This window comes from Coccinella septempunctata, chromosome 3 (assembly GCF_907165205.1).
Source record: "Coccinella septempunctata chromosome 3, icCocSept1.1, whole genome shotgun sequence".
NCBI classification, from domain to species: Eukaryota; Metazoa; Arthropoda; class Insecta; order Coleoptera; family Coccinellidae; genus Coccinella; species Coccinella septempunctata.
In genome coordinates, this window is record NC_058191.1 from 42817165 (window position 1) to 42841624 (window position 24460).

Sequence of the window (24460 nt, forward strand, 5' to 3'; positions counted from 1 at the left end):
GATAACAATACAATTCTTGATACATCTCGTCTACATCAGCATATTTAATGATAAGTCTGTCAGTGTCAGGCTTAAGGAAATGAAGCCAATGGTCTTTGGTCGAAAAGAGACGAACAAACAGAACTAACAAAAGCTTTCATATGATAGAGAGGATGTTCATATCTCACTTGATCTCTTCTTCAGAAGAATGAAATTCAGCTTACTATACAAATTGTGTTCGAGCAACTGCACACCACATGTCCAAATGCCTGGGTGCTCTGATGAGATGGTTTACATTGTCAACAATCTACATCGAAGTGGTTTCTTAAGGAAAAAGGATCGTTAGAACTATTGCCTATACGTCCATACTCCTAAGAAAGAACTGTTCCATAGTGTAGACAGAGATGTATTCTCTTCGTGTATATGATATTTGTGAAAGATACCTACTTCAGCAAATATATTTGTATTGTGACATTTGGATGACACTGAAATTGCTCTCTAATGGGGTTAATTCTTATCTGGTGGGAGAATGCAGGAAGGATCTATTCATTCTCGGCTCCTATAGCGTTCTGTTGATCATTTTATGACCTTTACTCAAGCATTTATAAGAGGGCAGATACGTTTTCAAAGCAGCTTAGCTCTTATACGCCGAGAATCGGTGCTCCCTAAGAGCTTCTTTGGGAAATTTTCCTCAACAACTCCTAGCCCTTGAAAGTAAAAGACTGAGTGCTCAAAACTGGCCATCAAACCTAGACATATTCAAATAGATTGGATTTAACTGGTTGCCCCTTTTGACATTGGTGCAGAAAAGCACAGGTGGTTCCTGAGGTGGCAAAGCCCTGTGAGAAATCCAGTAAGAAGGTCTTGAAAGATCAAGATACTTCTTGAATCCCGCTTGGTTGAAGTTTCGAAGGAACTTTTTGGTTTTTCCCGTCTCTCTTTCTTGTAGATATATTTTCTTATACCCCACAAAGGTTCAGGGCTTACGAAAGGAATTGGTGCTTCTGGCAAGTGGGTTGTCCTCTAAGTTTCCTTTGATTCAATTGTGATAGGGAACCCAGACTACAAAGACCTTTGTATTCTTGTCTATTTCGTTGAATTTCTTTCGACATTCCTATACCATCTTAGAATGGATGTCACATTTCTGATGGTTTCTTCCTAGATTTATTTGCTTGAAAGACTTGGATAACTTGGAAAGCTTAGATAGTGGCCTTGTGATTGTAAGCACTCAGTGACAGCCACTAATACACCAGCGCTTCTCAGTGTGGTGGCCTCAGAACCATCTGTACACTATTCAATGGTATTTCTTTTGAGGATTTTGAGGGTGGGTTCTCTTTCCCATTCTTCCTCCCTACTAAGCATAGTAGTAAATGTTTTCTCGATGCTGTTTTTCATTATAATCTCATCACTTGATCAGAGAGGACCAGGCACTCATAAGTTTAACCTTCCCTGGATATTATTAGAATGGCCTCATAGATGAATCAAAAGATGGAGAGGTGTGAGATCTGTAATGATCTCAGATGCCCTTATTTGAGAAACTTCACCTCAACTACGCCTTACAGCTTTCTCACCACTGAAAGCGTTTCTCCAAACCATAACACTAAAGTAACGAATTAATTGAGCTTTGAGCGAACCAATAGCCTGAAGCACGAGCGTCCTTCAAAGAACGACTGTACCCATGGCGTGTCGTATAAAACTCAAAACTCCTTTTTGAAAAACTCCCGGCACCAACAAGAACTTCATGAATATCCGAGTAATAAAAGAGCAAAGATTGCGTGAGAACGGAAAATTTCGAATCTGCCGCAGTCGTAACTCTCATCCAGGCGTCCAATTTAGACGGTCCGGCATATTAGCCGCTGCCGAGTCATAGAACACGATACGGATTCATAGAAGGGAATGCGACGCGCTACCCGTTGCAATTGGCGCTATCGCCCATCTAATGTGCCAGTTAAAATACGCGCGCTGATGAAAATTTGAATATGGAATCGTTAAAATCTGTAGAATCCGGGAGTTGCAGCGGCAATGTCGTTGGGAATATTGTGTTTTGTCGAATTAACGCTGACCTACATGAAGTCGGCGGAGGACACTGGCCTCTATGATCGAGTCTATGAGCACCGGTATCAGTGGCGGACCGGGGCGAGGTAATTTATGCAACTGAGGGATAAATTGTGGGAAATAAACATATGTTACGTTTCTGTGTGAGAGAATACGGAAGAAAGGTGAATATTCCTTTTAGATCGAAAACAGAATGAATAATTCCTTTTGGGTTCCGTTAATGAAAGCCTCTTGTTGATTCACAGAAGATTCGGTTGACTGTTCAATCGCTTTCAGACATAGACCTAGCATAGAAAAATGGACTCCCTACGAGGGCATTCTCCTAACTGTTTATGGATGTGAAAAATTAGATAAACTTTTAAAGTTCGGCAAAAACGAAGCAATTGATGATTCAATGGTCAATTGCATTTCAGAGGGAACTCTTAAAAGTGAATTAAGTAAATTGAAATGAGAAGTGGAAAATGGAACAAAACTATAGGTTTCCGAACTTGTTTTACGGGTAAAATTCAGAACTTATCTCTCTTCGTTCAGATTTTCATACTTGAAATGATATTTTTTGGAAAATTGGCTAACGACAACAGATGTATACATTCATTTTTATGTCAATTGATCCTCAATAATTTAAAACAACATGTCACCTGATCCTCGGACTTCTAATATACCATTATCTTACATATAAAGTGATAACTATGTTTGTTGCAGCATTTTCAATTTTGTTATGTTGCTTTCACATTGTATTTTGTATAAAATTGGTTGTAGCCCTCACACATTATCTGATGCATGATGCATAAATGAATAAATTACCCCAGCTTCGTGCTTTACCCGCCACTGAGCTCGCCTTCCCGTCAGCCATATTACATAAATTAGAAAAATGTCTGGTAGGACTCGCACATGTTCGATTGTCACGTTGTGGATATTTACAATACCAGAAATCAGCGGGAATAATCGTCCAAGGCGAAGGATCTATGGATATCTTGTTGGTTTCAGCACTGCTGACACCTGGAGATTAATATTTGGGACACGTGTCTGGTGCGAGATCGGAAAATTAAATACCAGCTCTTTTTGGTCATTGGTGAGTGCTTTCGCGAATTGATAATCTTGGACTGCCGAAAGAGGGGTGTTCGATTTCCTCGATCTGTTGTTGGAGAAGTTTTAAGTCAAAGCTGGCAACGATGATAATTGTTTCTGTCACTATCCCTGAGGTGGAATCCTGTTTTGCCTGAAATTTGGCATTTCGAGTTGTTGGTACCGTTTCTATTGATCCGGTTTGACAGGTAACTCCACAAAATTTATTGGATTCATACTAGAAATTGGATAGCTTAGACTGAAGTTTTTGAGTACAGACAGCTTGTACATAAATGTACATTATCATATGAACTTCAACGTCCGCAAGGGTTGTCTAGGACAACTTGCGAGTAGCAGTGTATCTTCCAGGAAAATTATCGTAGATCAAAATGTGATACATATTCTGAAAGAGCAACTCATCTTGTAATGAATCTGAGAACTTCATAAATTTCGGCAAAACCGTTCGGTCTTGAGGAAGTTTTTACTGAATCCAACTGTTTGGGAATTTTTTGAAGGTCATCTTTAAAGTGATTTATCTTCCAGGAAAATTATCGTAGACCTGAACGTGATACATATTCTGAAAGAGCAACTCTTCTAGTAGTAAATCTGGGAATTTCATCCATCTCGGCACAACCTTTCGGTCTTGAAGAAGTTTTAACTTAACCCAACTTTTTGGGAATTTTTCGAAGGTCATCTTTCGAGAGATGTATCTTCCAGGAAAATTATCGTAGATTCAAACGTGTTACATATTCTGAAAGGGCATTTCTTTTAGTAGTTAATCTGAGAATTTCATCCAACTCGGCACAACCGTTCGGTCTTGAGGAAGTTTCAACTGAATCCAACATTTTGGGAATATTTCGAAGGTCATCTTTCGAGAAATTAACCTTTCAGGAAAATTATCCTAGATCTGAACGTGATACATATTCTGAAAGAGAAACTCTTCTAGTAGTGAATCTGAGAATTTCATCCATCTCGGCACAACCGTTCGGTCTTGAGGAAGTTTTAACTGAACCCAACCTTTTGGGAATATTTCGAAGGTCATCTTTCGAGAAATTAATCTTTCAGGAAAATTATCCTAGATCTAAACGTGATACATATTCTGAAAGAGCATCTCTTCTAGTAATCAATCTGAGATTTTCATCCATCTCGGCACAACCGTTCGGTCTTGAGGAAGTTTTAACTGAAGCCAACTTTTTGGGAATTTATTGAAGGTCATCTTTAAAGAGATTTATCTTCCAGGAAAATTATCGTAGATCTAAATGTGATACATATTCTGAAAGAGCAGCTCTTCTATTAATAAATCTGAGAACTTCATCCATTTTAGCACGACCGTTCGGTCTTGAGGAAGTTTTAACAGAACCCAACTTTTTGGGAATTTTTTGAAGGTCATCTTTAGAGTGATTTATCTTCCAGGAAAATTATCGTAGACCTGAATGTGACACATATTCTCAAAGAGCAACTCTTCTAGTAATAAATCTGAGAAGTTCATCCTAATTTTTCCTAATCTAAACCAAATATGCTCGTCCGAATCGAAGCAACCCCATCTCGACCGCTCTCACCACCGGGAAATATTCAAACCCGTCCCCCTTTAGTACACCCCACTAAAAATTAACTCAATTAAAACCGAAGGCAGAGCGGGAAGATGGAATTGCCTTCCTTATGAAGTCTTTCCGTGCCCGGGCCACTTCTTCGGATTAGGATGTATATTTCCGAGATACCGGAACGTCCAATAACGATAAAAAAGAGTTTACCCGAATCGACGTCCCAGTTCCCAGACGGTTCAACAGCATCGGAGGATAATTTTTAGGTGAGATTGGAAGCGATGTGCAGATGGAGGATGCTGAGGGTATTGTTCTCGCGTTGACGACTATCTGGCTTTGCTGTTATTTTTTTGGATTCTGTTTTGGTTGAATTAGTCTGTTCATTTGATATGTTAGCAAGGTACCAAAAGAGTAACTTCCAGGTGGATGCAAGAACACAGGAGAGGACAGATAATGTTTTTAAAGCAGTCCAGAACCGGTAGTTGGATAAGCAAAAAACCACTGCTAAAGGTAAATTAGTACAGTGGACCAGTCTCTCAGGGTTAAGTTGAGTAGGGAGCTACTGAAGAAGAATTCAGGCTCTATGGCTGAAAACCTTCTAAAACTGTGCAGTCTGCGAATTAGATCAGTCACTGCTCCCATAACTGGTCACTGTAGAATCAGAAAGCACACGGTTGGTGTCTTCAAAGCTGGGCCATCATGCAGGATGTGCAATAAGGACACAGAAACCGCCTTCCATAGCCTCCTCAAGTGCGATTGTCTATCCTGACATAGGCAGAAGAACTCTCACATAATCAGAAAGAAAAATATCCCCAAGAGAAACTCCTTAATCTTGAATCATGAATCTCCTCCAAGATCTTAGGCTATGGTGTTTGAGATTTACCTCCCCTTCTCTTCAGTCTACAAGCCAGTTGTCAATTTCTGTTGAGCTTCACTCTGACATGTTTTCAACTGAATCTCCCTAGATATTCAATGACTGAACTTCTTCAAAATCACCTTACTTTGGGATATGATGAATTCAACTGATTAGATTCTGGATTCTGCCTCGTCTTTCGGGTTTTCACTTCCAAACTTGACACACTCTGTAAGTTTATCTGAACGATATATCCAGACAAAAGAGATTCCGAATCCATCACATCTCCAGAAATCTTCTCTCCGTCCTTGCCAGACCATTCACCTTGGGGCATTAACATATCCCTACCTTAGATATCCCCAAACCTTCATTTTTCATGGAAACGACCTTATAGCCCATAAAAATTCCGGATGAGGCAAAAACGGCGTCTCTACACTTTCTCGGGGCAAAAAATATTATATCTCCATGGGCTGGATATCGGGAAGTCTCGTGTGCTACGTTTTAGTATTAGTAATAGGATACGGACCCTTCCGAATCTAGTTTCCGGTGTCTGGTATGATTAATAGGGGCCAGTTATCTGTCGCGGGAAAGATATTAAATTGACCCCGATACAATTTTGTGACGATCTTGTATCGGGATTCGGACAGGATAGAATGGGGAAAGATGGGAATCTGATATTTCGCCAGAATCCGCTTTATTCGCCTGTTTTTTGAAGGATAAAGGATTTTCTCAGGCGTTCACAAAAGTCACCCTTCAATAAGCTACGAACTGTCGAAACACGACTCTCTGTGTTCGAAAGAACTTTATTGGAAATAACCATAGACATAGTCTCTGTCTATGGAAATAACCATACACTAATCTAGGGATATGAAGATATTTCATAGAACTTCATTGTCGAGTAGGCTCATATTTTGACATATGAGGTTTTGTGATTGATCTTTGTGGACAAAGAGGTTAATAGAAGCCATATGACTCTTCGACAGTTGAAGAGGCGACCAAGTGAAGCTTGTAAGTTATGTACTTACGTTGTAAGCAAGTCACAGCCAAGGAGTTCAGAGCATTTAAATCGTAGCCTTTATATTAAGGTACATGTAGTTGGGGAAAGTTTGGGCGTTGTAGTTAGAACACCCTGATCCTCGGCCAAAACATAGGAGCAATAAGAGTCTGACCTGCCAACAACTGTTCTGAATGTCTGAGTTTGTGTCTCCTTCCATTCGACTCAATGATTGCGAGTGGTAGATCCAGAGACCGCAGTAGCCAAGAACTCCACCCCTGCCGAAGATAAATGACGGACTCTAAAGTTTTCGGTGAAATTTGTTTTCGAATTCGAACGGAGGGTGCTTCGTACAGTAGTTGCATCCTTTATTTTATATCCCTTTATTTTACGGGCGCTGGGAAATAACAGCGAGCCGAAGAAGTTCGATAGGACGGGACTAGTCAGTGGAAGGCGCAAAAACCTTGCACATCGTCTGATCCGGCTGTAAACAATGTTACACTGAGTGACATTAGAAATGGTAGGATCAGGAGGAAGTGTTTCTTCAACTCGATTTTTGGTTTTATTTGAAGAATGCTTTGATGAGACGTCTGCATTCTAACTTTACCAAATAATTTTCTGAAAACCAAAATGACAAACTAGTGACAGATGCCCACAGAAATGTAACTATGACTCTCTATACTTGTTGGCATTTAATTATGAGGAGAGTAATAGTTATGAATAGTAACTATGACTGAAGGTAGCCGAATGCCCACAGAAATGTAACTTTGACTCTCTATACTTGTTGGCATTTAAGTAATTTAATTATGAGGAGAGTCATAGTTATGAATTGTAACTATGACTTAAGGTATCCAAATGCCAATTGCCAATCGAAATGTAACTAATGCGTAATTATGAGAAGAGTCATAGTTATGAATAGTAACTATGACTTAAGGTAGCCAAATGCCCACAGAAATGTAACTATAACTTGTCATAGACATAGAGACATGGACTCTGCCTTCCCTTTCTATCTATTCATGAAATACGGTCAAAAAAAGTGACACAGAGAAACTGAACATCGGGCATGCAGTTGTCGTAGTCATAGTTACTATTCATAACTATGACATTTGGTAGCCAAATGTCATATTAAACATCGTCCAGAGAATGTGGCACAGTTATCCACGGATTTGAAATCGTCGAAAAAATCATTTCTTCTGCTTGTAACACACCGAACGGAGTATTGTCACAGAGTATATTTGTGGAGATGCCGCGACGGAATTCGATGTCGTGTGATTTACTGTCGGAAGTACGATAAAGATGATCTTCCCCGGTTTCATAGAGTTTCGGATTTTTCGGTTCCAATTGGGTCAGCGCATGTAGCGGATTACGTTTGTGACCCAGTGGGAACATGAGGATAGTGTGCTGTGACGGGAATGAAGGAGATGATTCATGGCGCGATTCCCGAACGGAGGTGAAACGAAAACAGGGGTCAAAGAACCTGAGGAACACGAACTCGTAAGGATGATGCTCTGTGATCTGATGAGAATGGGGAAAATTTTGACGTTTCTCTGAATGAATTCTTTTCTGACAGACGTGTGATCAGAGAAAATCAAGCGGTTTTGATGATTTACAACTGTCAAACATTATTCTCGTCAATTCGGATTGTGACAACTCGAACCATAGACTCGAACAGTATCTTTTACAGTTAGGGAGAATGCAGCCAATTTACTCTTCATTCGAGGCTGCTTCAGTTTTTCATACTATGGAATATAAGTCCAATTAGAGAACAATTATAATACTTCTTCCGAAGGCTCAGATTCAAATCAGGGTCTCTAAGTAGTTTCCTATTGAAAACGACGAAAGAAAACCCTGTCCTTTCATGCACTCGGAACTGAAAACAATAAATTCGGGAAAAATCCGCAGAAAGTCCTTGATGGACACGAAGTAGACCACAAAAATCCACAACCTTCACCTTGGAACCCGACACTTGGACAAGCAGCGCGTAATTTTCCAGAAACAATGAATGCCTACGTCGAGCACCAGCTGAAATTGTCAACATTCCTCCTCGGTTGACCTTTCGCAATAAAAAGCTTCAAACATCCATACAATTTCGGGGTTACATTCGATAAACTCCGGTCTGTTGCTGCACTTCGATCGACCGCTGAAGAGTGCCATATTACACAAGTTCATTTAATTATAACAGGAGAGAGAGAAAGGTTCAATAACCGTATTTCGAATATCCCAAATTTCTCCTTGGCCCGCATTCGGATCTCATTTGCGTAACCGTCGATGAATTGAATAACGTTTCGAAGTTTTGTTGTGATTGTTATAACCAAGAGATTTTTGCTAGGGTTACTAACGAGAGAATTGAGGCACTGAGAAGGGGTCGTGTTGGACTGAACTTGACAGCATACAAGGATCCAAGGATGCTCTCATCACATCAAACTTGCCATGTTACTAGACCAACAAATTGGGTTGTAAATATCACAAGAGCTCCTGTGAGAGATGGCTAGATGAGACAAATTTACTCTGAATCTTCTTCTCCTTAACCTTTCGCAGTTACTCCTGGATATAAGCCTTTTTCTTCATTCTCCACCCTTCTCTGTACCCACTGGGCTTATCTCAACCACTGCTTTCCAATTTCAGCTGTTAGATAATCAGCCCAGCGTCTTTGTGTCCTTCCTATACCTACATATACCAAGAGTCTCCATTGTATGAGGTGTTTAGTATATTTCGGTTCCTGTTCCCTGGAAATGTTACCATAATGAAGGTAGCATAGATGATCATCTATGATCATCTCTCATACGTCTCTTTTTCCAGGGCATACCATGTCCTATCATCCATTGGGAGGATGTTCTTTAAGCGTATGCTCAAAAGTGCCTGTTTCTTTAGTTTAGAGGAAATAACTTGAGTAAAGAAAAATACACATAAACTCCTTCCTGCTGAGGAGCTTACTTTGGACCCAAACAAGAGGAAGAAGAAGATCTATGATTATATTTAGAATGAACACTCTGCCCCACCGAACCTACCTGCTTTTCGTATGCCGATAGGCTTGTGATGTAATAAATCATAAGTAGGTACGATCTAGTTCAACTGATGTGGAATATGCGTATACGAACAATCTCCATAAAACACGCATACAAAACTGCAGATTCATCCAGATAATCATTCATATTCCACCTGTACACTCGCCCCAAATGAAAATAATGCTAATTTAATTATACAGAAACATACGCCATCATTTGAATATTCATCATTGAATTCATGGCTGTCGATCACCGCTTATCTAGATTTTGTCACGTTATTAATAAGAAAACTACCCGATGATTACCTGCCAGAGTTTCAATTAAACGCACAATCAAGAAGTATATATGGGGAAATGAAAGATTATAAAAATCGTGCCATGGCGTTGTTGGTCATGTGCTTCGGGTTCAAGATAACACGAGTCCACTATCACTTTCGATCTGGTTGAATATCGGCGAAAAAAGTAGAACGTTTTGGGTCGCGAATCGAGTAGGACATGGGGATTTTTCGTGACCTATCTCGATCTTGAAACACGCCAGTTGGAAAAATTGAAAAAATTAGAGGGGTGCCGGAAAATGGAATTTTTCCAGATGTGGGGATGTGTGTGGGCCACTTAGATCGATCTGTAAAATGAACCATATTTGGCTCTCCATGAAACAGTGCTACTTTCTGGAAACAATATTTTGATATAAACATAGGTACTTTATGATATATGACAAGGAAACATTTCTGGAACTGCTTATTTGGAAACAGAATCAAGGAAGGGGCTGTCAGATCTTATTAAGATCTTTATTCAATAATAGTAGGAACTAGATCTCTATAATTGTAATAAAAAACAGTGTTATGAAAGCAAATCTCTGTGTCTCTGAATATCCAACCTTGATAAGTTGTTGTCTTTCCACCTTTCGTATATGTCTTCCAAATTTCCATCCTTCCCGCTTCTAAATCCTCCAAATCGGCTATAATTCAGCATTAGTGTTGTTCGCGTTTCACATCCCGATGTGTGATGTATAATTGTCTATTAATTCACCAGTCAGACACATAATTAAGGAGGCTAAGCTCGTTAACTGCTGGATAAGCCTCTCCATCATATTTATCGGGTAACAAACATACTATAAACATTCCGTGTAAAACATCAAACATTCACTCCTATAACGCTTCTTAAGTGATGGAAATTAAGATTGGGTTTTCGCGTTTTAGAGTGATTTATCGAGTTATTCCATTTCCTGGACAGGTGTGGGATGTTAGACTCTTGTGCCTGCCTATTTATACGCCACTGTAGCGAGAGGGTCATCGTGTACCGAGGATTTTTATTGTCTGGAGCAGGTATTTCTAGTGCTATATCCGTTGTTTCTTGGGTCTGAGGCTGGTACCAGAAGAGATTTGTAGGAGGAGTTCGAAGGAGTCAATGGCACAAGGAATTTAGACATCATTACTCCAGATTTCGGCTATCCATAAGGATGGAAATTACTTGCTGAATTCATATGGGAAATTTTTCAATATGACCACAATCGAAAGTCATATGAAACTTGAGTCCAATGAAAAGAATGGACCTTTCCATGGAATATAAGAAAAAACTTTAGTTAGAAGGTGCTAATGTCACTCAGCCTTGAAAAAATATCAAAATCCATAAAGATCATATCTCTAGAATATTCAAGGAGAAGGGACACTGCAAACTGAGCTATTTTAATTTCAGTATTTCCCAAAAGTCCTTGGGAAACTATAATATAAATGAGAAATTTACTTGCATCCTCCTTGGACATCAGAACTAGGCACGTACCTACTTGCAGACCCAGAAACAAACTGGTTACTTCTTGGATCGATCATCACCTTGCGTGCAGCTAAAGCATTCTTTCCTGAACTCAACATAAATAACAATTATACCCCATATCAGCTTAATGAAACTTGAGCTTCGAGTTGAAAGCCGTAAGAAAGAAAGAAGGGTGCTTTTTGCTCTTTCCATTCGTTCCGCAGCTGCAATACAAGGTGTTTCTTTTAATTTTCTACTGGAGGACCATCCTTAATGGCTCACGTTTCTCATTGGTTCACAAAAAGTTTTTCCTTCTTCTATAACCTAACAGGACTTTTTGCATCCATATTCGAGGCATAAATTGCCTTCTGACTTCCTCGTCTCAAAAGCCTGCAAATATTCTGTGGACTAGTATAACTCCAACAACTACCTCAGCGGGTTACCTGTAGAAATTCCTGTTCTGGATGCGAGTACTGATCAAGTAACGGTTCGAATCCATGTATTATGTATTCGTTACTCTCGTCAAGGTTTCTAAATCTTCCCGAAATGGAGCCGCCTATGATTTCACTATCGTTTTAATTGTTGATAGCGAAATGTGTTGAACGGAGTCGATTCGAAAACTGCATGTCGAGTGCATACCAGGTAAAAGACGCATAAAATAGGTCCCTTGAGATTCTTGCAGGAATCGTGCCAAATAGCGTTGAATATAGGCTTGCGAACCGGTCTTGCGTTGGGGTGGGAATTCTTCCTTTCCTGGATGCCTCTCGGCAACATTTCCTATATCAGGATACCAACTACAATGACGATAATAACACTACGAGAAATACCCCTGGAAATTGTATTTTTTTAAGTGCTCTTTATCATCATCTGTATGATATGGGCCATCATGCCCATTATTGTCAACAAGCTCTTAGCAGATCTACACTGCGCAAAAAAATTAACTTACATTCTGAAAATCTCAATTTTAATGAGAGTTAACTCTACATTGACTTCATAACTTATTTTTTATGTTCTCTCGGGAAGGTTTCGTACGAGACAAGACACATTAAATGGAAGAAAAATTCAGGATTTCACCGAATCTTATGTGAAAGAAGAGAAATGAACAATTTTCAAAATACTGAAATGCTGATAAGTGATTTAATACTTGGTATTTCCATCCCTTGCGTTAATTACAGCTCGGCAACGACGGTTCATACTCAAAATGAGTGATCTTAAAATGTTCTGATCTAATCCTTCCCAGATTTATCCGAGTTGGATTCCTAAGTCATTAAGAGTAGCTGGATGATTTTCTGAACTTCTCAGCCTTCTATTGAGGTTGTCCCAAACCTGCTCAATCGGATTGAGATCTGGACTTCTTGCTTGCCATTCCATTCGAGAGACTTCAACCTCTTCAAGGTACTCCTGAACGATGCGCGCACGATGGGGTCTGGCATTATCGTCCATAAAAATGAAATTTTCACCAATGTATGGGGCAAATGGCACTATATGCTCTTCAAGAATGTTCCTTATATACTTATGCATAGCATTCATAGCTCCATTATCAACGACCACTAGGTCTGTGCGAGCAGTCAAAGATATTCCAGCCCATACCATAATCGATCCTCCCACGAAACCAGTAGTATTCAGGAAATTGCACTGAGCATATCTTTCATGTGTACGTCTGTATACAAAGGAACGTCGATCACAATGGTAGAGGCAGAATCTAACCTCATCTGTGAAGAGAACTCTTTCCCAATCGGCCTCTTCCCAATGGATATGCTCTCTCGCAAAATCCGAACACGCCCTTCGATGGGCTGGGGTAAGAGCTGGGCCTCTTGCCGCGACACGAGGTCTTAAATCATATTCTCTGAGGCGATTTCTTATTGTCTGAGTGCTAATCTGCACCTCATGAGTTTGCTCAACCTGAAATTGAAGGAGGCGAGCGGTTGCAAACCGTTGTCTCAACGAAGAAACTCTCAAGTAACGTTCTTGAATGGCAGTTGTTACCCGTGGTCTACCCTGTCCTGGTCTTCGGACATTCATACCTGTCTCCCCGAATCGCTGCAACATTCTGGACCCACTTGTATGGGAAACTCCAAACCTTTCTGCAATTCTTGTGTATGTCCGCCCTTCTTCTCGCAAAACTACCGCTTGGGCACATTCCTCTTGGGTCAAATTGCGTGTTTCGCGTTGCATAGCGATCGAGTGTAGAAAATCAACCGAAAGAAAAACTATTGATCACTAGAATTGATCGAGAACAACTGATTTTAGAATGGAGCCAATACATTCAAAATCTGATAATATCATCCTTTTTTATTCCTGCTGGGAAAAAACATCTGTATTGAAGAAAACCGTTGAAAGTGGATAACATATGCATGAATAATTCTGATAAAAATAATTATCATCGAGAACACCTTCAGTTGTAGAATAAATTTGAGATTTCCATAATGTGCGTTAATTTTTTCGCGCAGTGTATATGCGCTGAAATTTCAAGAATTTTCTCGGTTCCAATGTGGAATAAGGAGCTCAAATTTGATTCTATCGATTGTAAAAATCACCTTCCATTCCCATGACCAATAAAATCGATTTTTCGATCGGAGCCAAATCAGAAACGAGACAAAGAGGAACGTTCCTGACGACAGTGAAAGTTAATTTTTTCACCTTCATCCAGAGACATCTCGCATAAACCAAGAGATTATCAATAGAAGCGGAGAACTAGGCTATTGAATTCATTTTATAAACGTTTTCTCTTCGATCGTTACATCAAACGCAGTCCCGTTTCAGTCATACAAAGTGCTTTATTAGATGTTCACGAGATGGTAATTAGCAATGAAACAATTCAATTCGACATCAACGCTTTGATACCAAACGGTCTGGTTGGATCGGTGTACTCCGTAGTTGTAAGTTTCGAATTCGACTAACGATGGGAATTTCGGCATTTGAAATCGACAAGACCGGGTAATTGATGTTCCAACAACAGGTGTTTCTCTACCTTTGGAAGCTCTTTTCAGATATGGGCTAAAAACTAATTCTGTTTACCTATTCTATATTAAGTTTCAGAGGGATTTTGTATGTTTCGAGGAGATTGAAATAATCAATTAATGAATTGCATAACGTTGCATGAATTTCGTTAAACATACAGGGTGTTTCATAATGGAAGGCTGAGCCTAAAGGAAGATTATTTTCAGGAAATGATTGATATGATGGCTCATAATCATTTTATCAGTAAGATATACCCAGAGTGTTCGAAAACATATGTTCACAAATTAAAAAAAACAAGCAGTTTCAAGGATATTGAATAATTTTGTTCGATTTCATCACTCTCCATCTGCGAAATGGTTGTAAACCTATGATCTATGATGTAGATTTAAAGAAAAATCTAAAAAAGTTCATCCGTCGCTGGTTTTCTGTGGAACTATAGAACCTATATGTCGATTTTCGGTTTAAAATCGAAAAAATTTTTGAATTAAAGATATACAATAGTATTTCTGAGAGATTTAAACCTGAACCCTTGAGAATCTAAATATGCAGCGTCAAAATAACAACCAACATAATTCAATTTACATTATGAGTTTGGCTCAACTGGTACAAGTAATGTAAATTCGAATTTTGTATCGCTTTTCAGTGAAACAGAGGTAAATGAGGAAAGAATACTTTTTCATTTTCCATCTGGAAAGTTTAACTTTGTAACGAATATGTTTATTTGCAGCCGTTTGAAATCTACATGTTTCAAAAAATAAATGCTGAGAATTTCAAGGGTTTTGTATTCTTCATCACTTCATGATGAGTCTAAAAGATTCTTAGGTTTCATTAAAGGAAAATTTGTAATGGATACTTCGATTCATTGTTACTCTTGGGAAAATTACAATTTTCTCTTTTTCCCAGTTTTTTTTTCGTAAAAGTTACACAAGGGTTCCGATTTTTTGACAGATTTGATAGGGAGATCATTGGGAACAATTACCCAAAAGATCGTTTATAGCCTCTGCAAGAAACTCGAAAAGTTTTTCGGTTCGCTGTAAGATAATTTGGTGATAATTTTTCGTTTCTTTTTGCTGTCTACAGGGTGTCTACGTACAAACGAAAAGGGGAGATTCCTTAAGTGAGTTTAAGAAAAAAAAGTCCCATAAACATGGGGTCGCAAACGTTTCGTTTTCGAGATACAGAGTGTTGAAGTTTGAATTTTTTTCAATCGTTCAAAATTTTTTTTCTCGAAATCGTTGGTAGATACGACAAAACTACAAGAGACCGAAAAGTTTAGTATAAGAACACAGCTTCTTTTTACATTTTTTCAAATTAACAGTTGCTCAACAAAAAAAAGTTCTGCAGAAGAACAGGTGGCAGTGTTCCAGAAAAAATATCATCCTGTAGATCTTCTATCGAAATTGCCATGTCACGTGGTGAGAATTCTAAAATGTAATATCTATGCCAAATTTCAGTTGAATATCTTGTGAAGTGTAGATACTATGAGAAAAAAACTTGAAAAAAATTCAAACTTCAACACTCTGTATCTCGAAAACGAAACGTTTGCGACCCCATGTTTATGGGACTTTTTTTTCTTAAACTCACTTAAGGAATCTTCCCTTTTCGTTTGTACGTTCAATTTAGGAACACCCTGTATATCTGGTCGGATTATTAAGCGAAAATTTGTGGGGCCAAATGGGGATTCTCCGGTCATATAAACTCACAATTTAGCGATGGAAAAGGGAAGGTTTGTCGGGACCTCCTCGAACCCCGCTCCCTTGCACTGAAACTCCTGCAGGTCGGCCGAGCACTTGCATACGTGATCCAAGACGGGACAGGGAGGTTGCGTGGGGCCTTCGGCCCCCATAACACCACTTATCAGACCTGATACGACCACTAGAAACGTCACCAGAGAGGAGGGCACTACGGGCATGGTGCAGCGCGTGTGGCGCCCGCCACGGTATGCGTATCTTGCCGGACCGCGCTCGCAGGAAAACTGAATCGGCCAACGTTCCTGCTACGCGAGATAGCCGCGCTGCTGCTGCTGCTGGCCCGCTTCACGGACCGGTTCTCCGGCGTTGTTGTGGTTGCGACGCGAAAGCATCGCTCTCTGCGACGTCTGGCCGGCCGGCCGAGGGCCTTCGCGTCGTCGGCGTTGAGCTAGGTCGGATCGGAAGCACGACTACCGACGCACGCCGAAACTAGAGAGTTTTTTGCGAAGTCTTCGAAATATCCCGAGTTTTTCTACTCGAAATTGGGAGGGGGAACCCCAGATTCTTCTTCATCGAAAAAAAAACAGTTAGGAATTGATTGTGGCCTTAGTGGCAGTAGTATCAAAAATCTAAACGCGGCCAGATAAAACTCACTATAGTTGGGGACCCCAAGAGGAATATAAGGGGAGATACCTTGGACCCTGTAGAGTACCTCTACCAAAAATCAGACCTGTATACAGGGTGGTCCAGATCGTAACCAAGAAATTTTAACCACGTATTCTACATCAAAAATGAGGCCCAGTTTGTCATATAAACATATGTCGAGAAATGTTTCCTCTCCGAGATACGGGGTGTTAAAATTATAGAAAAAAAATGTTTTTTATTAATAACTTTCACACTGCTTGAAATATTTTTATGAAATTTGAGACATAGGTTTTGAGCGTCAAGGAGCGCTTTTAGCATTATATCATTTCTTTTCTATTCTACCAGTAGCGTCAGTACTGCAGCGAGACTGAATATTTTCAGATAAAAAAATGATACGCCACTGGATTTTCCGACAAAAAAAATTACTAGTCAAATCCCTATTTGATTTGGAGCAAATTCGGTCTCTTGACTTTTTGCTGTACGAGGCACCGTTTCCGGTTAAAAAAATAAAACACAAAATAGTCTTATTATTATTATGTACCTACCATATCAAATTTTGGTGATTTCTTCATGCATGAGAATGTGTTTTATTTTTTTAACGGGAAACGGTGCCTCGTACAGCAAAAAGTCAAGGGACCGAATTCGCTCCAAATCAAATAAGGATTTTGATAGTTTTTTTTGTCGGAAAATCCAGTGGCGTATCATTTTTTTATCTGAAAATATTCAGTCTCGCTGCAGTACGGACGCCACTGGTTAAATAAAAAAGAAATGGTAATATGCAAAAAGTGCTCCTTGACGCTCAAAACCTATGTCTCAAATTTCATAAAAATATTTCAAGCAGTGTGAAAGTTATTAATAAAAAACATTTTTTTTTCTATAATTTTAACACCCCGTATCTCGGAGAGGAAACATTTCTCGACATATGTTTATATGACAAACTAGGGCTTATTTTCGATGTAGAATACGTGGTTAAAATTTCTTGGTTACGATCTGGACCACCCTGTATAAGTCTAGGATAGCCTGTCAGAATAGTAAAAAGAAACGATCATTATACATTCTCGAGAGTGTCAGATTAAGATATATGTGGTTAATTACATGTTGAAAAGTATATATTCTCTCGATCTGACAATTTAAGCGTGACGAAAATGTGTGGGAGGGCGCCAAACTTGCAAAAAAAAGTCACGTGTACATTCTCGATCTCGGTGGCGTTTTCTTCTCAATTTGAAACTAATGATTCTAGAATAACGGCAAAAATGTAATTGACAATTTCAGTAAGACGAAACAATTAAAATTGGCAATTAAGGTCGCAAAAATCAATTTTTTCGAATTATCTCCTATCCTGGGCTTCAAATTGTTTTCGTATTCATGATTAAAGTTATAGGGCATAAAATTTTCTACAATTTTTGTCCCCAGCAATTTTTTCTACGTCTGAACGTTTTTGAGATATATGAAGATAAATGTACATTAAACTAGGTTTCTTCATTGACCTTGGCCTACAACATGTATGGCTAAGCTCCTCGCCCTTATCGCTCTCTAACACGAAAACGGTTGGGAGTATGTAAAATTGCTTCAGACAAAAGTTGTATAGAATTTTATTATCTGCAACTTTCATAATGAATACAGAAACGATTCGAGTTAAAGGAAAGGAGATATTTCCAAAAATTCCTTGTTATCATCTTTAAACTGTCAAATTTAGAGAACCCCGCCTGATCAGTATCGGATTAATGGGTCAACAGGTCTGCAACACCGAGATCAACCATCTGTATAAAAATCTGGCACGCTCGAGTACAAAGTAACGTTTTTTTTTGCATTTTCGAAGGACAGCTTTGACCTTGCGTCACGTCCGAATTGTCAGTCCCTTGAACAGTAGCTTCCTTTGAGCCTAATTAACAAATCTTCTAAAAATCTGCAATGCTCGATAAGTTTTTACCATTTTCAACTCTTCCGTACGGCCAGCCCCACTACGCAAACTGTCAGATAAACGTGAAATCAGAGACACGCAGGGCATATACAGTATCTTAATCTGACACGCTCGAGTATGTACACGATTTTTTTTACATCTTTAGGAACCTGCAGACGCTTTCCCCACCGCAGAAAGTGCATACATCATAGAACCTTTTTTTTTCAACCATCTAATCTTCAAAATCCACTACGTCTCCACAACACTCGGGTAAATCCCGATTTAGCATCGTCGGCTCCCAAACTACCACTCTCAGATCGAAAGGCTTAGTTCATCTACCTTAAATCGACCGTTGCGTGGCAATTCCAATTCACATTTCGCAGGAACGTCTCAATAAAAACAAAATTCGATCAGTTAATAATTTAATGTGTAATCAAATCATTTTTACATTATTCTAATCAAAGACCCGATTCGATAATCTCAATTAATTCAATCATTGGTAACGTCAAACAAAATAGGCGGCAAGTTGCGCCATCTTATCCTTCGGCTGTTTCGGCCTTCCTTTACCCCTACCTCGGCCACCAGTCTTGCCACCTCTGAAAACCCTCGGCCTTGAAGCGACTGCGGTCTTTGGCTTATCAACCAATTTTCCAAACTCTGAACTGCAAAATACGCATCCTTTCATGCATAAAGCGTTGTTCGGTAGCTTGGTTTTCTCCTGCTTGTACTCGACGTTGACTGTCTGAGACCCACACTCCTCACAGCACTCCTCTTGAACCGAAATCTTCTGCGCATCATCGAACAAACTAATGATCGTATCACACCTACAAGAACGGACAATGAACTGGGACATCTACTAAAAATTTAACGCAATATTATAAGTAGATCAACCGATTCCGGCCGACACCACTCTTCATTTGAAGCTTTAATAATATTATGATCTCTTGCGTTTTTACCTATTACATCCAATCTTCCACTTAGGGCCTGAAGACGGGTCTAAAACGAGTACTCCAAAATCACAATTAGAACAATTGCATATTCCGTTTGAGTTCATACTGTAGGGACAGGTTGGGTGGGTACAAGAGTTACACCCGTTTCCCTTCTTCATATCTCTGAAACCAAACAAAAATAAAGTGAAATCTTCCGAAATTACCAAAGGGTTCAATTTTTTTCGACTCACTTGAATGGTGGATGGTTGTAGCAATACGGACAGAACACGAAACTTTTTCCCTTGTTGCCCATCGTCCAACACAAAAGTTCGAATTCGTCCAGTGGACATTTCAATTCCCTGAAAAGTTTGACGGTGCCGTTTTGGGGCAAACTGTAAGTTTCATCGCACTGGGAACAGTGCAACCTTTGCGGCTTAGCTTGTATGTACTTCATGTACCTTCTGCATTTCCCGCATCTGAAATACGAAGTATGATCATTCTGGCGCCTGTATTAATGAGTTTTTTCACCTTGAATGTGCTTTTCCGGTAGCGCTAAGCGGAGAAAAAGATACTTCGAAAAGCTGATCCATACCGTCGATATTTTTGACAAAATACTGAAATTTCAAACGGAATATGTCCACGGTATGCTTGAGTACCGCATTGAAGTTCGCCTTTCCGGCGGCAATCAAGTTCAGTTGTTCTTCGACTGCTGATCGCATGGTAGGTAAAACTAACTCTGGATCAATCTGTAAAATTTTTCAATAACATCCGGCTGAACAGTTGGTGAATTCCGTAGGTGAAAGGCAGCAGCAAATTTTGCGACAGACAAATGAGTTTTCTATTGAGAATTGGATGTTGCGCTGATGGATACTGTAAGTCGGCAGTACGTCAACTATTTCGCGGCGTTTAGTCGGCATTAAGGCAGCTATCTGTCGGCGGTTATTCGGCAGTGAGCCATCTGTTATTCGGCAGTAATTCAGCCGTTTGTCGAATGTTAGTCTCGGCATTAAGGCAGCTGTTTGTCGAAGGTTAGTCGGCTGTTTGTCGGTGGTTAGTCGGCATTAAGTCAGCCGTTTATCGGCGGTTAGTAGTCATTAAGGCAGCTGTTTGTCGAAGGTTAGTCGGCTGTTTGTCGGTGGTTAGTCGGCATTAAGTCAGCCGTTTATCGGCGGTTAGTAGTCATTAGGGCAGCTGTTTGTCGGCGGTTAGTCGGCATTAAGGCAGCTGTTTGTCGGCGGTCACTCGGCATTGAGGCAGCTGTTTGTCGAAGGTTAGTAGTCATTAAGGCAGCTGTTTGTCGGCGGTCACTCGGCATTGAGGCAGCTGTTTGTCGAAGGTTAGTAGTCATTAAGGCAGCTGTTTGTCGGCGGTCACTCGGCATTGAGGCAGCTGTTTGTCGAAGGTTAGTCGGCTGTAAGTAAGCTGTTTGTCGGCGGTTAGACGGCATTAAGTCAGCCGTTTATCGGCGGTTAGTAGTCATTAAGGCAGCTGTTTGTCGGCGGTTAGTCGGCATTAAGGCAGCTGTTTGTCGGCGGTTATTCGGCTGTAAGTTAGCCGTTTATCGGCGGTTAGTAGTCATTAAGGCAGCTGTTTGTCGGCGGTTAGTCGGCATTAAGGCAGCTGTTTGTCGGCGGTTATTCGGCTGTAAGTTAGCCGTTTATCGGCGGTTAGTAGTCATTAAGGCAGCTGTTTGTCGGCGGTCACTCGGCATTGAGGCAGCTGTTTGTCGAAGGTTAGTAGTCATTAAGGCAGCTGTTTGTCGGCGGTCACTCGGCATTGAGGCAGCTGTTTGTCGAAGGTTAGTAGTCATTAAGGCAGCTGTTTGTCGGCGGTCACTCGGCATTGAGGCAGCTGTTTGTCGAAGGTTAGTCGGCTGTAAGTAAGCTGTTTGTCGGCGGTTAGACGGCATTAAGTCAGCCGTTTATCGGCGGTTAGTAGTCATTAAGGCAGCTGTTTGTCGGCGGTTAGTCGGCATTAAGGCAGCTGTTTGTCGGCGGTTATTCGGCTGTAAGTTAGCCGTTTATCGGCGGTTAGTAGTCATTAAGGCAGCTGTTTGTCGGCGGTCACTCAGCATTGAGTAAGCTAGTTGTCGGCGGTTAGTCGGCATTAAGGCAGCTGTCTGTCGGCGGTTATTCGGCAGTAAGCCATCTGTTATTCGGCAGTAAGTCAGCCGTTTGTCGAATATTAGTCGACAGTAGGTCAGCTGTTTGTCGGCATTAAGGCAGCTGTTTGTCGGCGGTTAGTCGGCTGTTAACTTCCAATAGGCCGGTTCACGTAAGTATGGAAAAAATTGTCGGTTTTTATCTCCCGCTGCCTTCAACCGTAGAATCCCCTATTTCGACTGGTGCTGCCAATTCCAAAACAAGAATACTAGAACACATAATGAAACGTATGGCAAATATGCTCATTCCGCATAGATTTACGAAAAATTATCTCTTTGTGATCCCAAAATGACTGAATAATTGGCAGCACCGTACACTATACTTAAGTAATCGCACACCTTTTGATAACCGTGCACCAGAACGATACCAAGAGTCGTCGGTTTCAATTTTCTCCCGGGAATAACTTGTACGTAATTCCTCTGGCATATGTTGTTGATGTGGACCGGTATGGAAGCGTCTGTGCCGATGCCGTGTTTCTCCATGAGGGTGATGAGCTCCGATTCGGTGAGATAATCTGGTGGATTAGTCTGATATTCGCCCAGTTTGACATCCGCTACGCTCACCATCTCGTTCACGGTGAAACTTGGTACGAATTCGTTCTTACCAAACGCCTTTTATAAAACAAGAATATGATTATGCCATGGTGAATAATGGGCATTCGAAAAAATCGTATTCTATGCTGTTATGAAGTTTGATATTCTGTGTCTTGTGTTTAAACCATTGAACTCAACTGTTCATTGATTTCATTGGTTTAAACCAAAGAGTAGCAGATTCCGTTCACAGTTTCACATGTTTGCCACATTTAGGATATCGGGGGTAGTATTTTAAATACGTACTTGCCAGATCATCACTGCCGTATACCCGGGATCGATCAAAGTTTTGCCGGTTACTGTAAAAACCTCCTCGTTGATCGATAAAGTTATCGTTGTGGACATGTATCTACAATCTTTAGAAACTGTGGCTATAAAATGACGCGCAATATAATCATATAATCGCCAGGCATCTCCATCAAGCTCCCTTCTCGAAGCCAGTTTCATTGGTGTTATGGGTGGATGGTCACCTATATGACGAATCAAAATTACTGATATATATTGTACAAATGCATTCTAAAGAGAGAAATTCAAAGATATCTTCATGCTGAGATTACCCTGAGAAACAACCATAGAAAACTCTGTGCCCATGATACATGATCAACTTAGGTTAAGTTAGGTTAGATACAATAAGTCTTTGACAACCAAACATTTCATGCACAGATAAATGGATGAAACCAATAATTACCAACATCTTTGCCCTGTTTGGGCTTATTCATCCCATTCTTCAACAATTCTCTAACGTCCGACCCCCATTCGTCACTATGTTGCTGCTGCTTCAAAACCCCCCTGAAAGAGATATTCAGTAACGAAATAACCACTAGAATTTCCACATTCACCTACATCAAATCAAAATTGGCAGGATAACTTGTTGTTTCTGTCCTAGGGTAACTGATATAACCTTGAGTATATAATCTTTCCGCAATTTGCATAGCATGATGTGGACCCATTCCCAACCCAGAACTCGCAATTCGCATCAGTTCCACAGTATTTAAAGCTACCGGCCTAGCTTTAGTTTTTTCCTTAGAAACAACACTCTCCACCCTGTAAATATGCGGAAAATCTGTTTCACTCCACACTATCACATATCCTTCAATATTTGAACATGAGAGTGTAAATCAGTAGGAATTAAATAAAATTCAAAATCATTTACTTAGCCTGGTTCTGATCTTTGACCAATTGTAAAAACATATTGGCGACTTCTTTGTCAAAACAACGAACTCTAGACCAATCCAAGGAGACTTTTTGGTTATCTTTAGTAACAACATTCACTTGTACCACCCAGTAGGTCTCGGGTTTGAAAGTCTGAATCTGATCATGTCTTTGAACACAGAAACCTAAAGTGGGAGTCTGGCAGGGGCCATAGGATATCAAGGAGGAATCCAAATCCCCATATCTGCCTTGAAAAAATTTAGTTTGAAACCTTGTGAAAGCACAACCAATCCTCAGGTCAAGTTCTTGTCGAGCATCAACACTTCTTGCCTCATTTTCATTTGGATGAGCTAAAATCTTCGGTTGTAATCTAGGACATTGGACATTCATCAGCAGAAAATGGAGGAAAACACTCACATAAATTATTGAATGCATCTTTTATATCCTTTTCTGTAATGGCTGAAAATTTAGCTCTGTAGGTTACACTATTCGAATAAACATTGCCTTTCATTGATTTTGAAACAGCATTCATCACTTCGAAGCAGATGTTCTCTCCTTCTTTGTCGCAATCTAACCAAAGAACAAGGTAGTCGCATCCCTTAGCTTCAGCAGCTAAAAACGCTGGCATTTTTAATTTAGGTGTCGCCTCTTTTTTTTCTATAGGACACAAAAAGAGTTCCACGGGGTCCACTCGATCCCAATTGTTATATTTACTGATGAAATCAACACCCATGACATGTCCGCAAACTGAAGTCATTTTGAAGTGAGAGGGAATATTTAGAAAATTTCCACTCCATTCATGGATTGAACAAGCTGCATTGAAACCTGAAATAAATCTGGATTTGTTGCAGAATTCATATGGGAACCTGAGTTGAATACTTGCCCTTTCTAGTTGAACATTTTCCATTGCTCAAAATATTTGCTAATGAAGCAGCTAAGGATGGCTTTTCAGCCACCATAAACACAGATGGCATCTTAATGACGGTGAATTCAATCCATTCAATTGCAATAACAGAGACTGGCAATAATTACCAGTAATAAATAAAGATTTTTGAGTCGTTTCGTTAACGATAACCTCAAAATATTTTGTTTACATGTCAAATGTCGAAATGTACTATAGAAATAATCTGTTTTAAACTTCAAAACGATTACTCTTTTTCAATAGTGACCGTAGCTTTCAGGTATGTATT

At 40.0% G+C, this 24460-nt stretch overlaps 2 protein-coding genes across 3 annotated transcripts in view; both read right to left on the minus strand.

Moving 5' to 3' along the window:
• The window catches only part of LOC123310171 (lutropin-choriogonadotropic hormone receptor), a 104229-nt gene extending 87952 nt beyond the window's left edge, over positions 1–16277 (minus strand). For both annotated transcript variants that reach the window (XM_044893583.1, XM_044893582.1), the window contains exon 1: positions 15905–16277. In XM_044893583.1, the coding sequence (XP_044749518.1) occupies positions 15905–16113 (209 nt within the window). In that variant the 5' untranslated portion in view covers positions 16114–16277. The remainder of the gene's footprint in view (positions 1–15904) is intronic.
• A 2569-nt stretch (positions 16278–18846) lies between these two features.
• Positions 18847–24368, minus strand: LOC123310520 (DNA topoisomerase 3-beta-1). The gene is made up of 11 exons (XM_044894021.1): positions 24154–24368; positions 23688–24095; positions 23272–23620; positions 22962–23162; positions 22807–22907; positions 22365–22588; positions 21867–22139; positions 19895–20112; positions 19618–19842; positions 19394–19549; positions 18847–19261 (listed from the first exon to the last, which is right to left on the minus strand). Exons 1-11 carry the CDS (start codon positions 24242–24244, stop codon positions 18943–18945), a joined length of 2565 nt encoding a protein of 854 aa, XP_044749956.1. The 5' UTR covers positions 24245–24368; the 3' UTR covers positions 18847–18942.
• Positions 24369–24460: the final 92 nt, after the last annotated feature.